The sequence below is a fragment of the Ranitomeya variabilis genome, chromosome 8 (genome assembly GCF_051348905.1).
Source record: "Ranitomeya variabilis isolate aRanVar5 chromosome 8, aRanVar5.hap1, whole genome shotgun sequence".
Lineage (NCBI taxonomy): Eukaryota > Metazoa > Chordata > Amphibia > Anura > Dendrobatidae > Ranitomeya > Ranitomeya variabilis.
In genome coordinates, this window is record NC_135239.1 from 31,417,087 (window position 1) to 31,436,559 (window position 19,473).

Below are 19,473 nucleotides of genomic sequence, written 5' to 3' on the forward strand. Positions count from 1 at the left end.
CTTTGTAGAACGCCATGATGGCACATGACGTTCTGTCTGATGAGTCTCGTTTTACATCATGTGGATGGCTGGATGCACTATGGAAAGAAGACAAGCCGGCGGATACAGAGTGATGCTGTGGACAAAGTCCTTGGGACCTTCCATTCATTTGGGTGACAGTGAACGGAAAACAACATGGCAGTTGCAAAAACTGTACAACAATGAGGAACATGACAAGGATTTCAAGGAGATGACTTGTTCTCCAAATTCCCCAGATTTCACCCCAATCGAGCATGTGTGAGATGTGCTGGAAAAGTCTAATCGATGGGGGATGCACCTTGGAATTTAAGGGATCTGTAGAGCATCTTTCACCAGTCTGGGGTTGTCCTTATAATTTAAGACGTAAGAGGGTGAAGCCTCAGACTGGGGATTTCTCTAATCATCACCTATTAGCAAAAAAGGTCCCAATGGTCCTTAATGCCCCCCTAAAGGATCCAACGTTCAAGAAATATTCAGGTCTGAATTTCTGGGTTGTGGGATCCCGACATGCAGATCAGGATTGCACAAACCTTCTTACTATAAACAAAGGAGGGTTGTTGTGTCCTACTCCACATGCTGGGATCCCACAACCCGGGAGTTCAGACACGGTTTTTGTTAGACATTTGGGTCCTTTAGGTGGTGGATTAAGGCACACTTCTGGACACTTTTTCTTATAGGTGATGTTTTGAAAAATCACCAGTTTGAGGTTGCCCACTCTTTTATTAAATAAAAGGAGCAGCCCAAGATTGTCGAAAGGTGTTCTTTAAAGGATCTGCTGCCATTGTGTTGGTGCCAGAACATCATCAATAGTCCTGTAAAATCCATGACATGATAGGTGTCGATCCATGACCTGACCAATCCATGACAGGTCAGCGTTGTTTTGGCTGCACGAAGGACCTGCTCGATATTAGGCAGGAGGTTGATCTGTGCAAATTCGCAATGTTATCCAGTAATTGTGATGTATGAAATTACTTAGCTCAGTCCCTGACGCCATCTAGTGCACAACATGGCCCTGGTGGCTGCTTTTTAGGCGAAGTTTAGCCCCCGTTCTGACTGCTAGATATGATTAAGAATGTTGATGATACTTACAAAAGAGAAGTCCTCAGCATTTCGGCAGAGCATCTTAGGGAAAATGGCTTGTCTCTGAAATAGTTCCTCTTGCTCGAAGATATTCCCATACATGAATCCATTCATCATGGTGGAATGAGCATGAATGTCTATGTAAAACTCCAAACTGGTCTTCTGTTGGATCAAAAAATAAAATATTTCATCAGATCTACAGATTCAAATCAACATTTCCCAATAAGTATAATAGCAAATATGATATATTCCCCATTATTGTAAAAACGTTGCTTAATAATTAGCTATTTGCTCTTTTTGAAATCCTCTATTTTATCATCGAAGCCAAAGACGTGGTCAGACAATCCGAGGTCAGAGCAAGCAGCACAGGTTCAATACACATCATCGGGGTGAGGAGCAGAGAGGTTAGAAAGAACAGATGAACAAGCCAGGTCGTTAACGGGAAGCAGAATATGGTGGAATGCATAAGCAGGTGCTAGCAGGCTAGGAACCAACGTTCAGGCAAGGAATGGTGGGAGGAGCTGCTTTATATAGAGCCTGCTGGCACGGGATAGTCCAGGGAACCTAATCTCTGCAGGACACAGCAGGATTAAATTCCTGCAGATACTGGCCACGACCCCCTAAGGCCAAATGGAAAGCACGTTCAGATGCAGCGGTGCTGAGGAGTGCTTCAAGAGGCAAAACTCAGGGAGCCGGCCTGACGAGAGGAGAAGCTGAGCTGTGACCAGGGTGAGGACTGCACTAAGGAAGTATGCGAGTTACCGCCATGACAATGTATAGTACCAGAGCTATAAGCCTTTTTATTTAGTTCTACTTTTTACAGTATTTTAAAAAGGGGTGTGGCTCACAGGATCCTCTGGGGCGTGTCACACAAGATCCTCTGGGGCGTGTCACACAGGATCCTCTGGGGCGTGTCACACAGGATCCTATGGGGCGTGTCTTTAGACTTTTCTGCATAATAATCCTGGGAGCACTGCCTCCTGGGAAATACCATTAAAATTAGCACTAATATAAAAAAGGTCTATATGTCTGGAACCATAAGGCGGATTTTAAAGCTACAAAAAGCAAAATTCTAAGGAGAGCAGCAGGAATACAATAAAAGGAAAAAAACTGGACACTTGACATTTCTTTAGCAAATGTGTTGGTGTCATGATTTTATCTAATATACCGTATATTACAGGTTCATCTCTTATACTTGTTAGTGTCTTCCTGAAAAAAAAAAAAACGCCCCTGGAGAAACATGTCCATCAGCCTCTGGCAATAGAAAAACACTACATATGGGGAAGCTACTTTACGATTAGAGGATGTCTGGTCACATGCTCCTCCATCAGCGGCCATGTTGAAGAAAGCTGTACAGACAGCGAGTAAGGCTGCAGTAACAAGTAGCCTTACAAATCAGTAAGTGCAATAGGATTATGTTTCCAACACGTCTATTAAAGATAAAGTACATTACCCCTTTAAATGTTTGGTGCGTACGGTAATTTAAGAATCGCAAGTAAAGGAGAATAACCTTATAGTTTGCAATTATGGAGCTTCTCTTTAAATAAAACATGCAAATTCCTTACTCTGAGGTCCCCTACACATAACCAGAATCGTTCTTTTAATTTTTTAGGTAATGCTCGTTTTGTTCTGCATATGTTTTTATTAAAACAGACATTCACTGCTTTATAAATAGGTTGATGAATATGCCCCAATTTCCCACATTAATGGGGAAGCTCATAGAAGCGATTTAATAAGAAGTCAGCAGAGGAACACAATCTTGCTGCCCCCTACAGTTTTATTTCCGTGACTTCACTAATAAATAGAGTAAAATGGGACCCGAGCACATTAGGAAGAAAAAAAAAATGTCGTTACGCTCGCTAAGAAAATGGGTTAGCGTTTTATCTCATGGTATAAGAACGGGTGAATGGTTGCAGGTAATAATGAAATCTGTCTTCTCCAAATCAATAATAAATGGTGATCTGTGTGAGACTTATAATGTCTGAATTTGATCGTTTTGTAGCAATTAAAAAATATATAGACAAATGCTGTTTTCCAGGTAAATTGTCCAAGGGCTGTTCGATAAGAATATGTGTAAGATATGTTGGCATTAAACAACAGCTGCAGACTTTCAAGCAACAAGATGCTCATAGTGGGTCAAACTGTTTAGATATCCTGTCATCCAACTGAAACGGACATTGTCATCCCACTGTAAAAAACATTGTCATACAACTGAAAGGGACATTGTCATCCCACTGAAAAGGGCATTGTCATTTGACTGTAAAAACCATTGTTATCCAAGTGAAAAGGACATTGTCATCTGACTGAAAAAGACATTGTCATCCTACTGAAAAGGACATTGTCATCCGGCTGAAAAGGACATTGTCATCTGACTGAAAAAGACATTGTCATCCTACTGAAAAGGACACTGTCATTCAACTTAAAAGGACATTGTCATCTGACTTAAAAAGACGTTGTCATAGAACTGAAAAGGACATTGTCATCTGACTGAAAATAACATTGTCATTCACCTGAAAAGGACTTTGTCGTTTGACTGAAAGGGACATTGTCATTCGACTGAAAAGAACATTGTCATACAACTGAAAAGGACACAGTCATTCGACTGAAAAAGACTGAAAAGGACTTTTGAAACTAATATAATAATACAGATTGTCAATAAGTACTTAATAGATAAGACTCCCGTCACAAATCTCCTCCCAAATGACCTTTCTTGCTGGATGTCACACATTTTACACCTTTCCAAACTCCCATTCAAGTGCTGATTTAAAGGGAGTCTGTCAACAGGTTTTTGCCTATGTAATCTGAGGGCAGCATGGGGAAGGGGCTGAGACACTGATTTCACCGATATAACACTTATTAGGCTGAGTGCTGTTGTTTCAATACAAGCAGTATTCTATCAGCAGGAGATTATCACTGCCGGACTAGCTGCCTTTCTGTCTCCTAGTCCAACTCCGCCCCCAGCACTGATTAGCAGCTCACTGTCAATAAGTTTCCATGTGGCCCATACAACTGCTGTGGGGGCCGTTGGAGTGAGGACCCCAACCCATAGTTGGTCCCATCCCCATTGGTTTTAGACAGTTGTCCCAACAGGGGGGAAGCTCTGAACAATGAAGATGAGTGGAGGCAGTTTGATTTTAGGCTCCCTTCATTTTTTTTATGTATGCTACATAGAAAAATCTATGCAATGCATCTTCTGAAAATACCTACATTTTCTAAATGTGAGAACATCCATCTGATGTGTAACAAGCAGATTGATTTTCTCTTTGGGGCAAATATCTTCAGTAAATAGCTTTATAAAAAAAAAAAGCCGAGCAGTTGCTTACACGAAAAAGTTTTGCTTCTTCACGGGAGAAGCAATTAAAAATAAGACGAAGCAAAGCATGCTGGAATTAAAAGGGAGAGTGATTGTCATATAATTTGTCTGCGAAGACAAGGAGAAAGTAATAAATTGTTGGCTGGGAACCTGCTGGATGCTGAGAGCTGTCTTTAAAGGGAGATGCAAGATACCTCCCGCTATGATATTAAACTCATCATTTTCTGCTCTGGAGGTGGAATTCAAAATGATTCAACAGTCGACATCTAAAAAGTCATTTTTCTACTTAATTCCCAGAAGTGACTTTTTATGCGCTGACGTGCTGCAGAGAGAAGTTGTTTTTTTTTTCTCTTTCCTTTCCGTAACTCTGTAATTGCCTATGAGATCAGCTGACCCTATGTACCTAAGAAAATCCTTTTTTTTTTCCACAGCTGGAAAAACAAAAGCGGTTTCTCCCCTTCTGCTTTGTCAACAGAGGAATGGAAGGCAGACACGGCACGCGCTGCTGGCAGCTTTAATAGCATTCGCGGCTCGGGTGAATACTGTTTCTTATTTTTTTCTTTTTTTAATGTAAATAATGATCATATTGGACACTGATTCAGATTTCACGTCTTCTTCCGGCTCAGAATATATATCCTGCGGCTTCTAATAAGCCACTTTGCAACATGGTGTTTTGGTTGTTGGGTTGCTGATGCATTTGTATTATTACTATTATTACTATTGTGGTTTTTTCTTTTATTTTATACATCTTTGTGTATTCGGAAAAAAAAAAAAAAACATGTTGCAATAAATATGAAAAACATTGAGTCTACACCTTACTCTATGTCCTCATAAAATGTTGAGTTTGGAGGGTCATTTTAATATTCCTTGTAGGCGCCTGGTTTTGTATCAACTTGCTATGTATTGCCAGGGGAGTTGGCCTGCAGTCCGCTTTGATAAGCCTGCTTTGATGTTAATATTAATAGGTACAGCTCCGCTTGGGTACATGAAAGATAACCAAGCTGTATTTCCAAAACTGATGAATATGGAATTAAAGGTATACTTTGTAGGATCGTAGAAGGGTTTGTGCAAAAGGAAATCCCATACAAGGGTGGCTTCTTTCCAAGCGGTAATGTGATGTCATGTCATTTACACATGGCCAACAAGGCTTTGCCCCAGCCTCCTACACCAACCTACTTGCCAAGCCACCCACCAACCGGCTCATAGTCTTCTACTCCATCCTCCTACACCAACCAACTTGTAAAGCCACACAGCAACCGGCTCATAGTCTTCTACTCCAGCCTCCTACACCAACCAACTTGTCAAGTCACCCAGCAACCAGCTCATAGTCTTCTACTCCAGCCTCCTACACCAACCTACTTGCCAAGCCACCCACCAACCAGCTCATAATCTTCTACTCCAGCCTCCTACACCAACCAACTTGTAAAGCCACACAGCAACCGGCTCATAGTCTTCTACTCCAGCCTCCTGCACCAACCTACTTGCCAAGCTACCCACAAACCGGCTCATAGTCTTCTACTCCAGCCTCCTACACCAACCAACTTGTCAAGCCACCCAGCAACCGGCTCATAGTCTTCTACTCCAGCCTCCTGCACAACCTACTTGCCAAGCCACCCACCAACCGGCTCATAGTCTTCTACTCCAGCCTCCTACACCAACCAACTTGTAAAGCCACACAGCAACCGGCTCATAGTCTTCTACTCCAGCCTCCTGCACCAACCTACTTGCCAAGCCACCCACAAACCAGCTCATAGTCTTCTACACCATCCTCCTGCACCAATCAACTTGACAAGCCACCCAGCAACTGGCTCATAGTCTTCTACTCCAGCCTCCTGCACCAACCTACTTGACAAGCCACCCAGCAACTGGCTCATAGTCTTCTACTCCAGCCTCCTGTGCCAACCTACTTGACAAGCCACCCACCATCCGGCTCATAATCTTCTACGCCATCCTCCTGCACCAATCAACTTGACAAGCCATCCAGCAACTGGCTCATAGTCTTCTACTCCAGCCTCCTGCACCAACCTACTTGCCGAGCCACCCACAAACCTGCCATCTACACATGGCCAACAAGGCTTTGCTACAGCCTCCTGCACCAACCAACTTGACAAGCCACCCAGCAACTGGCTCATAGTCTTCTACTCCAGCCTCCTGCACCAACCTACTTGCCAAGCCACCCACAAACCAGCTCATAGTCTTCTACTCCAGCCTCCTACACCAACCAACTTGTCAAGCCACCCAACAACCGGCTCATAGTCTTCTACTCCATCCTCCTGCCCCAACCTACTTGCCAAGCCACCCAGCAACCAGCTCATAGTCTTCTACTCCAGCCTCCTACACCAAACAACGTGCCAAGCCACCCACCAACCGGCTCATAGTCTTCTACTCCAGGCTTGCTGCAACCTCCTAAAACTGAAGGATCAGATCATTTCTATCTCTGGAGCCCTCTAGAATCTACGGAACCAGAGGTCCCTTGTCAGGAACAGGAAGCCCAACACCTTCACCAAGCATTTCCAAGCTCTGACCACTGTGAACAATTTGGGACTTAATTTAATAAAATAAAAGGTTATTTTGATCTTCAGAAGTTATCACCTATCTATAGGATTTACAGATCCCAAGAATGGTTTCGGAAATGCACATTTGGAGTGGTGGCTACTGGCCAGGTATGTGCACTTCTGCACCATGCATTCTCTATGGCACTGCTGGTAAAAGCCAAGCACAGCCATCTTCACCAGTCCTATAGAGAATCAATGGTCTAGTAGTGAGCATATCCAACATTTTAGAGTCCTGTTCTTGGGATTAGTGGGGGTCCCACCGATTGGACATCCACTGATCATCAAGTTGTCACCTATTCAACAGGTAACTTAAAATATGTGAATAACCCTTTAAAATATAGGTACACTTTGCTGCTGTAGATCATCACCACTGTTCCTACCAGCATCACACATTCTCAGGAATAATTAAAGGGGTTGTCTGGTCCAAATCGATAAGTCTGCAGTCGCTCTGTGTGACTGCAGACTTATGAATTCCCCCAAAACATGTGCTGTGCGCTGCAGGGATTCACGGGTCTCTAAGTTAGGACCAGAGGGTATGTATGAGTTATACATACTCCCGTCCAGTGGGGGCAGCCTAGCTCCCATACAAGTGGAGCGAGGCCACGCCCACTAGACAGGCCCTGGCCGGAAGTATGTATAGCGCACAGTGTATGCACAGGGGAAGATTTATAAGTGCAGTCGCACAAAGTGACTGCAGACTTATCGATTTGGACTGGACAATCCCTTTAAACCAACCCTTAGCAAACTTCAATTTCCAGGACTATTAAAAGGATTGTCCAGAAATTGAAAAAAAAAAGCTTAACAACAAAGAATGTGCAAAAAAAAAACAGAAAAAAACAACATTTTAATCCGATAAATCTCCAAGCTTCAGCATCGATGCCCCAGTAACTGACTGTACAGGACATGTAGATGTATGCCACATTACTGCTGTAGCTAAATAACAAAATCCAGTGCAAATTCCCAGACTATTGGGGAAAGCGTGGGTTTAACATGCCAATGTTTTGCATGTACATAACGAGAGACCTGTCAATCAGCGGCAGCAGCACTGGGAAGAGCCGGCCAGGGGCGGTGCCGGACTAGTCTCGTCTTCTATTTGTTATTCATGCTGCCTGCGGTTTGGGTAACACAATTTGCCCCTTTAATCATCGTACTTTTGCCCTTGTCCATCTAGAAAACATAAAAGAGGGCGATTCAGCAAAGCTTTTTCACCATATTTGAGTAAAATAAAAATTCAAAAGTTGCAGTTTTCTTGAGCAACGAGAGGTTGCGCCAAAAAAATGCAACCTCCGTTATTTTCATGTTATTCTTGCCACAGCTCTGAGAAAGTTAGTGGAGCTGGGATGGGACGGGGGTGTTTCATGAACCCTGCTTGTCAAATTCATGATAAGCTATGCCACAAATCTTACTCCAGAAGGGGCAGGAGTAAGATTTGTGGTAAGGCGCGCATAGCGTTGCACGAGCTTCTTAAAAAATCACTCCCATAAAAGTTTTTATCCTCTTAATATATTGCAATCATCATATCATACAGCACGGTGTACTTACAATTGCTCATTTTACCTTTCTACCCAGATAATTCTTCTCTTTTCCATTAGGTCTATTGCATCGCGTGATTTGAAACAGAGTAGCTGAATCTTTCTAAGCTCTATGTAGAAACAGGAGATCAATTTTCTCTACATGAGTCATGAGTAACTGCAAAAGTCCCTGACAGGGGGACGAGGAGCAGCTGGGTCAGAAGTTGAAGGAGGGAAATGATATATGCAGGGACAAGAGACTTCCTGTTTCTACATAGAGCAGAGAAAAGAGAAGAATCAGCTGGGAAGAAAGGCAAAATGAGCAATTGTAAGTACACAGTGCTGTATGATATGATGACTTCAATATATTAAGAGGATAAAAACATTTAAGGTGAGGGGGAGGACTTCTTTAATGAATCAGAAAGGCCTGCTCCAAAACGCCTCCGGTGAGAGAATTGCCAATCTTGATGAATTGCCCCCCATTGCGTTCTCATTTAGTTAACATTTGCACATACTTCTCATACATTTGCTTATTTATTTATACCATTTATACTCTCCATACCATACTATGATTGTATATTATTATGCCGCAGTTTTCTGTATCATCTCATGTACAGCTTTTCTTATGTGGCTTTGTACAATATTTGATTGTGCTGCTCGGAAAAAAAGATGTGATACAAATGAGACAAAAAAAACCCCAAACAACTCCAATAAAAAATGATCGTAAAGATTACAAAATAGGGATTAAAACTATTTAACACTGAATGTGAAATCTTTGTTTTTCTCAGACTTCTACATACTTTGCTGTTTTGTGTTCCTCCTTTATCGGTGGATTTCTACATTTTGCCTTTTGCATCGATGACGTTTCTTCTCTTTTGTTACCACATTGTAGAAGACGGGTTAAATATTGTTCTTCGGAATGACTCACTAGTCTGGGAGAGATGGATATCTCCGCTGCTGCTGAGTTACACTGTCATGAAAATAATACATTATGACATATTAAATGGAAGATGGCCTCTGATTGGATAATTATTCTTCCATTCTCTTCGTTAGGCTCCTTCTGTTTTCCTTAATTCGTAAACAAACATTACTCCCATACTCCCAGACAATTCTATTACTCCGAGCCATATTTAAGTAATAAATTTAATCTTGGTAAGTGTTATCGTAAGACGCGGCACGGTAAGGTTACGAATGGAGGTCACTGCTCAGGGACAGCCATTTATCTGGATAAAGAATATAACATTAGACTGTCTTCTCTATAGACATAGCGTAATTATAGAATATAGTGAAACCAGTCAAATGACTTTTCTGGGATGAAAGAAGATCTGATGCTGTTGGGTTTTCGAACAAACCTTTCGAGAACCGCTCGGCTGAATTTAATGTATTTCTAGTAGTTTCATGAAACTTTCGTATAGGGATGTTTTACCGCTGATTGCTAAATGTAGAAATTAATGTCTTACCCTATTATTTCCTCCCTGACTGCTCCTTTCATTAAAATGAATGGGCGGAAGAGGAGTTGCATTTATCCAAGGTGCAAGTTGATAGTCACGTGGGCATCCATACGTCAACAATTTGGCCGTCCCCTTTGTACTTATTTATAGCGGGTAAATGGATGGTCTCGCTTCCCTCATCCCTCACAACTACTTTAATCTGCCAGTCTAATATGTCCTGGAACTGTTCCGATTCTCACGGTCTGTAACTTAACAATCTGCTCCTTTTCAGTGGACTGTTCATAGCAATCAGCAATTATGCCGGCACTATAGGTTCTAGGATGTCCTTTTCCCTTATTTCCGAGTATGCATTGATCATGACAGGCAGCTTGGTCCCTGGTGACTTCTAAAGCCGCTATCTTATACACAATACCCATGGATCAGGCAGCATGTATAAGTTGTCAGGTTCCCTTTACAAGGATTTCCTGGCTTAGAAAAATAATATTTAAGGGAATCCTCAAATGGAAGTGTTATCCTATCGGAGGCAACCGTCCTCTGTTTGCAGCATCTCCAGATACCAGATTTTGCCAGAGGACACCAGAGGAAGCCATAAGCAGCGAAACAATTCCCATGCTGCAGCCAATGCAAGAGAAACATAGTATAACATGGTGAGCATTCAAGTGACAACAATGGGATCTACTCTTACAGAACAGATCTCCATGCTGGTTCACAGTGGTGTCTTAGGTGGGGAACTCTTTCATGGGACATAAAGATGAAGTTCCCTACTCAGAAATTGTCAGGACTTAGTGTAGCTAAAAATATATATATTTTTTTTGCCAGGAGCACTCAGCAGGGTTTCAATTATTTTTTCCAGTGGTGGCACTAAAGAGGAATTTAAAGGGTACCAGTCACTACTAAAAAAAAAAAAAGTCCAACCACTCCAAGGCCGGAGCAGGAATAAAAACACAACTGAGAACAGAAGCATAGAATTAAATTGGTACGAATTCAATCCGATTTTTAATCGGATTGCATTTGTCCGATTTCATCGCAAGTTGGAGCGAGCCCTAAGGCTAAGTTCATATGTATTTTTGGTCTGAGTTCTGTTCCCAAAAAAACTTGACAGCGTGTGGACCCAGGTTATTCAATATGACGGTTCAGATCAGAGCTTGCTTTTTTTCACGGATCGAATTTCCGCTTGAAAAAATATATGTATATTTTCACCTATTCAAGCATATGGGTATGCCAAAAGAAAAAAAATCATACCCCCATATAGATCAGCCATAAAAGAATTACGGTCGATTTTTACGGATACATTGCAATTCTTCATCACTGAAAATGGCGTTTGTTAAATTTTAATAACTGCTATACAAACAGAAGCCATACGGATGGCGATCACCTGTTTTTTTTGGATGAAACGCGTATGGTTTTTATACATTGGTGTGAACTTGTCCAAATGAAAAAATTGTCCAAAGTGGATAGCTTGTTATTACTGTGAAGGCAGTGATGTCTTCCTGTTCTGGATTCTTCACAATCTGATGATTTAACTAGTAAACACTTCTCTCCATTGTAACTGTTGAGCGCCATAAGATGTTGGCCGTCCTTCCGCTGGTTTCTGCTTTTTTTTCACCTGTTTTTACGTTATCAACTTATTGTCATTATCAACGCTGAAAATTCTCCCCCTATCATGCATAAAGATTTTATAAGTTCATAACAGCCGCCCGCGATCAGCTTTTGCTACAACAATTGGCTTAGTCAAAGTCCCCAAATCTGATCATAATCCCTAAATGTTGATCGTACTACAGCTGTTTTATACCGGGCGATTGGATAAAAATTGAACAATTGCACTAAAAACATAATAGAAACATTCGAAGCAATAGGATTATTTTATTGATTTTTTTGCCTAAGCGTTTTAAGACATTTCCTTCAATATATTATTGCATTATTGACGGCTGCTCAAGTGAAAATAGCAGCAGAGAGAATTTTTTTATCAATTACTTAGGTGATCACAAAGTCAGCTGCTCTGATAATACAGCGACGTGTGATCTAGGCAAAGCTCGAGTAAAACGGACCAACGATTGTTATGATCAGAGTTTGGTCCGAGTTTCATCCGTTTCTCTCGTACGTGGAGAAAAAAACAAAACAAAAAGATTCTCCACCTTCTCCTTTCTGACAGTCCGTGAAAATCAGATGTTCAACAAAAGAGAGGAGCAAAAACTGGACACTTTTGACATGGTGACAGCGTCTCTTTAAAAGTTAATAAATTGGGAAGAGATCAGTGAGTCAATTCGAGGTGAATTACATTTTCTTTGAATTTGCAATTTTTTTAAAATTTTGCTTGATTATTTTTAGGGTTATAGAAGAGAGAAAATCGCTCCCTGTGTGAATTGGCAACCGCATAGGACAAAGTCCAAGTAAGTATTGCTCACCTGGATAGGCACAACACTGCTATAGGCACAAAATGGAGAATTTTTGTAATTAGCTGCCGCACCGACCGTCAGCTTTACACCCTCACCGGGACGGAGCTGCACCGCGTACTAAATAAGCACACTCTTGGAGGGGGTGTATGATGGATGGCTAACCCGATGAGCTGCTGCACCGACCGTTGACTCCCCACCCTCATGGGCAGGAGTTGGAGATGTTCTCCTACTCTTATATTGTGAATAGGCTAGATGTGAAGGCGAGAATGGCTATGAAATCAATTATTAATCTTACGTAAGCTAGTTCAGATGTGGTGTGGCAAGATGGCGTCTGCATCCTGGAACAACGCCCGGGAAGGAATCCTTGGAATGTGAAGTAGATAACACTGAAGACTATATATGGAACGGACCGAACATGGACCAATTACAGACTGACATGATAGTTGCTCAGAAGTTGTGCGATGCCCTCTTTTTGCCTGTTACATGATCCTTTGTCTGTACTAATACAAAATCAGTTTTTGTGCCAGCTCTGGCTGAGAGAGGAGAATACATCAGACACAAAGTCAGATGTATGCTCCTCTCTCAGCTCTGGCTGAGAGAGGAGCATACATCTGACTTTGTGTCTGATGTAATTCTTCTATGCATGCACTTGGCTCCTATTTATCAGGTCAGGGGCAGGCAATCACTAAGATCTCACCTTATGAGATCACCCCCACATAGTCTCCTCCATCGCAGCACCAGGAACATATCTGTCCCCTTCTTTTTCCTTTCTTATGAAGAACTTAAAAAGAGAAAAAATATAGATTTACCCAGTCTTTTCTGATGCTAGAACTTCCCGCCCAGTGATTGTCTAACCTACCGTTCATACTCATGTGCGTTCCCGATCATTGCTCAGTGTAAAAATGTTGGGTGATTGAATGATAAATCACTCGTGTAGTCAAGCACATGTAGCAATCATAAATGTTCGTCAGCATTCCAGCAAACAGGAATGTGCTTCCCCCAAAAAGAGAAAAACGAGGGGAACAAATGATTAGTACTAAAGTGGAGAATGCAAATGTGAGTTAAGGTGCGCGGTTCGAAATGCTATATCGCCAATTGGTGCTTGTGGCGAACAGGTAGATTTGTACTCTCTGTCCCTTCTTTGATGTTCATTGTCCGGTGTTACATCTAGGTTTCAGTGACCTATCAAAGAGATCTAATATCAGGTAATTATATCATCCAGTGGCTTTAAACAAATTGCCGCTGTGGCCTAGAGCCATCGGATGACACGTAATGGTGCGTCCTCATAGACAAAACCTTACCGGGAACTATTCATTACTCCACACTGATCAATACCCCCAGTAAGAGTCATCCTCATCAGCACTTATCTGGTGCTAAGGAGAAAGTGAAAACCTTTTTAAAGAGACAAATACTTTATTGAATCACCAATAAAAAAAAACTTCAACACAGACATAGAATGTAAAAAGGGAAAGCGCATCACATGGTCAGAAATCAGACCTAGACCTAGGATGCTGTGATAACACTGAAATATCTTACATTATTTATTCATAATGCCTTATCAAGTTATCATGTGTCAGTAAAGCACTGTTTATTATGATGGTGATTTATATGTAAGTAAAATAATTAAATCAAATAAATACCATAAGATGGTACAAAAAAGGAAACACAAAGCCCAGAGAAAAGGGAAAGCATGGTCCCTGGTTCTCTGCTAATATACTAGTAGATTACCGTACTCATTTTGTCTCCTACCTGTTAAAATTCAGTTTTTGTTATTGCTAGTTATGTTATAGACTATCTGTTATCTTGATCCATTGGTGACAAGCTTGGAATTTGATTTCTCCTTTTGAGTATCTGCTCCTTGTCATATTTCTCATGACTAGTGTCTGTAACTTACCTGTGTCTACTACACAGATGGGCCCTACTCCCGTCTTCTGTGGCCTCTTCCCTTTTTTAAAGTGACCCATGTGAAATGTTGTGATATCATCCGGGGTCTTTTAAGGCGCACTCATAATTGTCTGAGCATTTGGTAAGCTTTGTTATATGTTTGCCTCAACATCCATTTATCTCAGCTGGCAAATTATATTTTCAAGCACACTACTGTTTTTTTTCTATATTATATGCATTTACTGCCTGGCTCAGGCCTGCAGTTAATCCTTCATCTGCTGTAAGGATGACAAACTCTTCTCTGGTGTTGCTCACACTATAAATCCTGTTGTAACAGTGTAAATGAAAAAAACGGCACCGGGTCTCACCTATTTTTTAATAACCAGCTAAGGGAAAGCAGACAGCTACGGGCCGATATTAATAGCCTGGGAATGCCCATGGATATTGGGCCATTCCCAACCTATAAATATCAGCCTGCATCTACTCCAGAAGTGGCACATCATGTTTAATGCACCAGTTCTGACACTTAGCCTCAGCTCTTCCCGACTGCCCTGGTGCGGTGGCAAACGGGGTAATTGTTTTTGGGTTTAGAAATGGAGAGGTATCAGTCAGACTCCCCAATTACTAACCCTGTAGTGAAAATGAATGAACACAGACACACAGAAAAAAAAACTTTATTTTAATAAAAACTCCCCCCACACTTGCCCTTGTTCACCAATTTATTAATCAAATTATCTCACAGAGTAATCCACATTCATCTTCTTGGTCTCTGGTGCCTGTGGATAGCAGTAAAGCTACTGCTATGCACAGGCGCTGGCTGATGACTACTCTCATCAGCATCGCCTGCTCTCACTGCACTCAGCGAGACCAGGCTTACAGTGATGACAGTAGCAGTCACCTTGTCACCACCGGTCACAGCCACTGGTTCACAAGATGTTCTCTGTGTGACAGAGTTGTAACCCGCAGCGGCTGTCACTGGTGGTTACTTCAGTAAGGTTACCGCTGGTCAGAGTCGTTGCTTCTCATGATGTCACACGGAGGACTGCGTGGGAACCACTGGTTATTCGGGCTCTCCATTGACTTGAATGGAGTTTGTTTTTTCTAAAGTTCATCCGAACACGACGGACTCGAACATCCATGGGTCTGCCCATCATCCCTACTCATTATAATGCATAATTCCACCTACTTTGTGTGGTCGAACAGGTTGACCAAGGATATGTCCATCCCTCAGCTTTGCCATGACTTGGCAATGGGCTTATACATTTTGTTCAAAATGTTAACTAAGAACTTCATGTTCAGTGTTGTACATTTTGCTTAGCCGCTTTAGATTAATGTATAATATTTGGATGTTCGGTCCGTGCCTTTTCTACCGTCATGCCATACCTGGACTCTTTGTCTTTAAGAGAGCACCTTGAGTCCCTTCGGAGAATCGCACTACGTGAAGCTCATCAATGCTTGAAGAGTAGGTATTTTGTGCGCTTTATGGCAGGAGATATCTTCAGTCCTGACAACCGAATGACCCTAAGGGTTCGATTCCTTATCACTTCTAAATCCCATATGTCTTTGTATCTGCAGGCACTGCTCCAGAAAGAAATACATTACTTATCTTTATTATCAGCATAAAATCTTTCCATTCATTTATTCAGGAGAAAAGCTATCTCGGAAACTGCTTTTCAGTCGTTGTCCTTAGGCACATATTTGAGGCTGTCTGAGAGCTTTTTATAAGAAAAGAGAGGAAGTTAAAGACTTCATAATGTTCTATCCAAGTGAACTTTTCTTTAAAGCAAACTTTCAAGTTTATCATTTCAGACATCTGTACCGGGGATCTCTATGACACAAGCAATATGCTGCCTCATTTGTGCCATGTCCAAGCAATCACCGTTCGGTGTACACACTATTAGGGGATTTAGACTGAGATGATATTTCGCACAGGACCTAAAAACTCAACTCCAAATCTTTCTCTCCTTTTACTTTTCTTATTCGGATTTTTGAAGACAAGGGAGTAAACACGAGGGTAGCGGGCATAGCAGCTGCTTTGGGCAACAACATGATTTTAAGCCCCTGGTTCATCACTGGTAGAAGAATCTTTGGGACTCTATGGCACCAAAGTCTAGAACCATTTATATCATCCATAATCTCTACAGTTAGACCATGGTTAAAGGATCCATAACGGAAAAGTTAAAAATACTGGTAGAAGGCATAAAAACTGCTGTTAATAAAGATAAGTAATGCATTTCTTTCAAGGCTTAGGTTAATTTTTAGGGGAATAAATATGCCAGTGCTTGCAAAAGAGTCAACAAAACATAGCATTTAGTATTTTTTTACTCTGATGGGCATATAAACTAGATGTATTGAGAGGCAGAAGAAATGCCTCAGACAAAGCAATCTGGCGAAACTCAAGTTCGGCACTGAACCACAAGACAGTAAGGCACGTGTGTGATTTTGCAGAATTTATTGAATCTCTTGAGTATAATAATTACTTTGTGGGTGAGATCCGGGTTTTATTCAGGACTTGACTATCATGGGTTGCTGGTGTTCTCTTGTCTACCTTTTTTTATAGGGGATGGAATAGACTCAAGAAATCCAGCACTGATTGAACCTTAGACTAGGAAAATAGTATTGGAATCAATCTACTTAAAGGGTTGTCTGACCTTAGGTTACAAGTCTGCAGTTACTCTATGTGACTGCAGACTTGTGAATCCTCAACTCGTGAGCACTGCGCGCTGTGAGGATTCTCTGGCGCCGGGAGCAGATGGTCATGTAACTCTAAGTATGTGATTTGCATACTACTGACTAGACTTGTCCAACATCGCTTAATACTAGAGATGAGTGAACTTATTTGGAAAACGGTCGCCGAATCCGAATGTGCCATATTTTGTGCCGAACTTTTGTTTGGCGATCGTTTTCCGAACATATTCGCTCACACAAGTAGAGATGTGCGGATATGTTCGGAAACGATGGCCAACGATAAATTCGACATGTATATGGCACATTCGGATTTGGCGCTCGTTTTCCCGATAAGTTCGCTCATCTCTACTCAGTACATTTGCATTGAGAGAGATCATGCCCATCTAGTCGGCATGTGATATTCTCTAAACTGCTACTAAAATCTGGAGAAAGACTTACTTAGGGATCAGATCACATGTTGCCCATAGCAGTCTATGGAATGGGAACTGAAAGAAGAGTGGAACACAGTGAGAGAGACAAAGGCAAGAGAGTGCTGCTGCTTTCTAGTAAGAGTTTTATCTCACCCAATAACTAGTTTCACAGCTACATTGCTCAGTACTGCTGTATCTGTACTCCATGCTGCTGCTTCTGAGCATAAACTACATAGAGACAGGAGAGGAGGAATCACTCAGGTCTGTGTGTACTTTGTATATGAGACATAATAACAGCGAGTCACCACTTGCTTGGTCGTAGAAACAAAAAATGAGAAAAATGCACAAGCAGAGGGCCAAACTGGGAAAATTGAAGGATACAGGTCATGTAATTGTCAGAAATTGTGTTATTCCTCATGTGTACATGACAGTTTATTCTGAAAAGTCATTAATCGACAGGTATGGCTTAATACTTAGTTCCAGATTTTTTTGCTGCCTCTGTATAGCACCATTTGGCACTCAGGGGTATGCGGTGAAGTGGAGAAATTATTTATGCAATTCCAAATTGTGCAGAACAATAAACGTTTTGGCCCTAAATCCCGACCTTCATCAGAATGGTGCGGATTGGCGTGGGGATAGAGAGCGGTGATATGGATCCAGCCTTATGGTAAATACAACGACCATTGATGGTGGCATGACACATTTACCATAATGATACCTCCATATCACCACTCTCCTTCCCCACACTTATCAGCACCGTTCTGATGAAGGTCCAGATACAAGGTCGAAACATTAATTATTCTAAATAATTTTTCAATTGCATAAATAATTGATTTATCCACTTCACCATATAGAGAGTTGAGGTTTTTTTTAAGGATAAATTATATTTATGGATTAGAACCCTACTCGAGCACCAACTCGCTTATGGAGTGACGTATACCATTACTTTCTGTATGGCACCATATTATGGACATATTCTCTCCTAGAATCAATGCTTTCAGGAGAGAAATCTGCATAATACAGTTACAGTATCAGATGGAACATATATCATATGAAGAAAAAAATTGTATTTCTCCCTATACAATCCATGACTCATCGTAGAGCTCTTGATTCTTTACAACAGGTTCCCAAAATTGAAAAATTGCCCTAGGCTATGAGCAATTAAACAAACTATCAAAGGAATATGGGTCGTTGCACGGATGGAAGGTAGTAGGGATCCAATGGGGCTCTATTATGTTGCCAGGTTATGCCAAGGCAGGACAGAAGGACTGGTATTTTGCTTCCAGCTTCATGCTCTTTCTCGGACTCTTGGGCCATGTTCTTACCCTCGTTTTCTCAATAGCCAGCTATAACCAAGTCCGCTTTCTCCATTTTAGCCTTAGCTGTCATTTTGAAGACTTCCCCCTTCACTATTGGCATTGTATGTGTTTGGGTGGCATTGCTCTTTACGCTTTACAGGTCATCGCAGTAAACTATTGTTTAATTCTTCTATCGTAAACCTACAGAAAATAATTTGTTCTTACATCATAAACTACGAGCGCGTTTTCAAATGTAAACTAAGGACACCGAGATTGCAGAAAGATTTTTTTTTCTTTTTTATAACCTGTTGAAAATAAGATCTAAAAAAAAAACTAAATAAAAAATCTATATTGCACATTTTATTCAAACCGGTTTGGATATCATGGATAGGAGGCTCGCGGAGAGAAGAGTTAAAACCGATGCGATCAATGTCTCATTCGGCCTGTCATTTATCTTGTTTTATAGGATTCATCAGAAGCTTTACAGTTTAGCAGAAAGCAGAGAAATCTTATAGCTCAGGCGCTGGTGACTCACGGATAAACTTCTCTTTGTCCTTGAGTCTGTTGAAGCTGAGAAGTTAACGGTTATGCAACTGGCAGAGGCTAAAGCCAAGAGAACACGAAGCAGATGGCAGAAATTACAGACCAAGGGAGATATGTGAGCTCCAGAGGAAGAAAAATGGCGTTCTGCACTGAAATATTCAAGCAAAGGTGCTAAATCATGCGGAGCAGGTGAAAACATCCGCACATTTCTGAAAAGTAATACTGCATTGGGTGAAAAAAATATAAGTAAGAAAAATCAAGACTACAGAAAGTCTGGCTGAATGAAATGGTGACATGAAAGCTGGCAGGCAGCATTTCTTTATATA

The 19,473-nt window shown here is 41.4% G+C and overlaps 1 protein-coding gene across 2 annotated transcripts in view; it reads right to left on the bottom strand.

Annotated features, from left to right (window-relative positions):
* AGBL4 (AGBL carboxypeptidase 4) overlaps nucleotides 1–19,473 on the bottom strand; it is a 1,613,281-nt gene that overhangs the window by 141,716 nt on the left and 1,452,092 nt on the right. For both annotated transcript variants that reach the window (XM_077277379.1, XM_077277378.1), the window contains one exon: nucleotides 1,108–1,260. In XM_077277379.1, coding sequence (XP_077133494.1) covers nucleotides 1,108–1,260 — 153 coding nt within the window. The remainder of the gene's footprint in view (nucleotides 1–1,107; nucleotides 1,261–19,473) is intronic.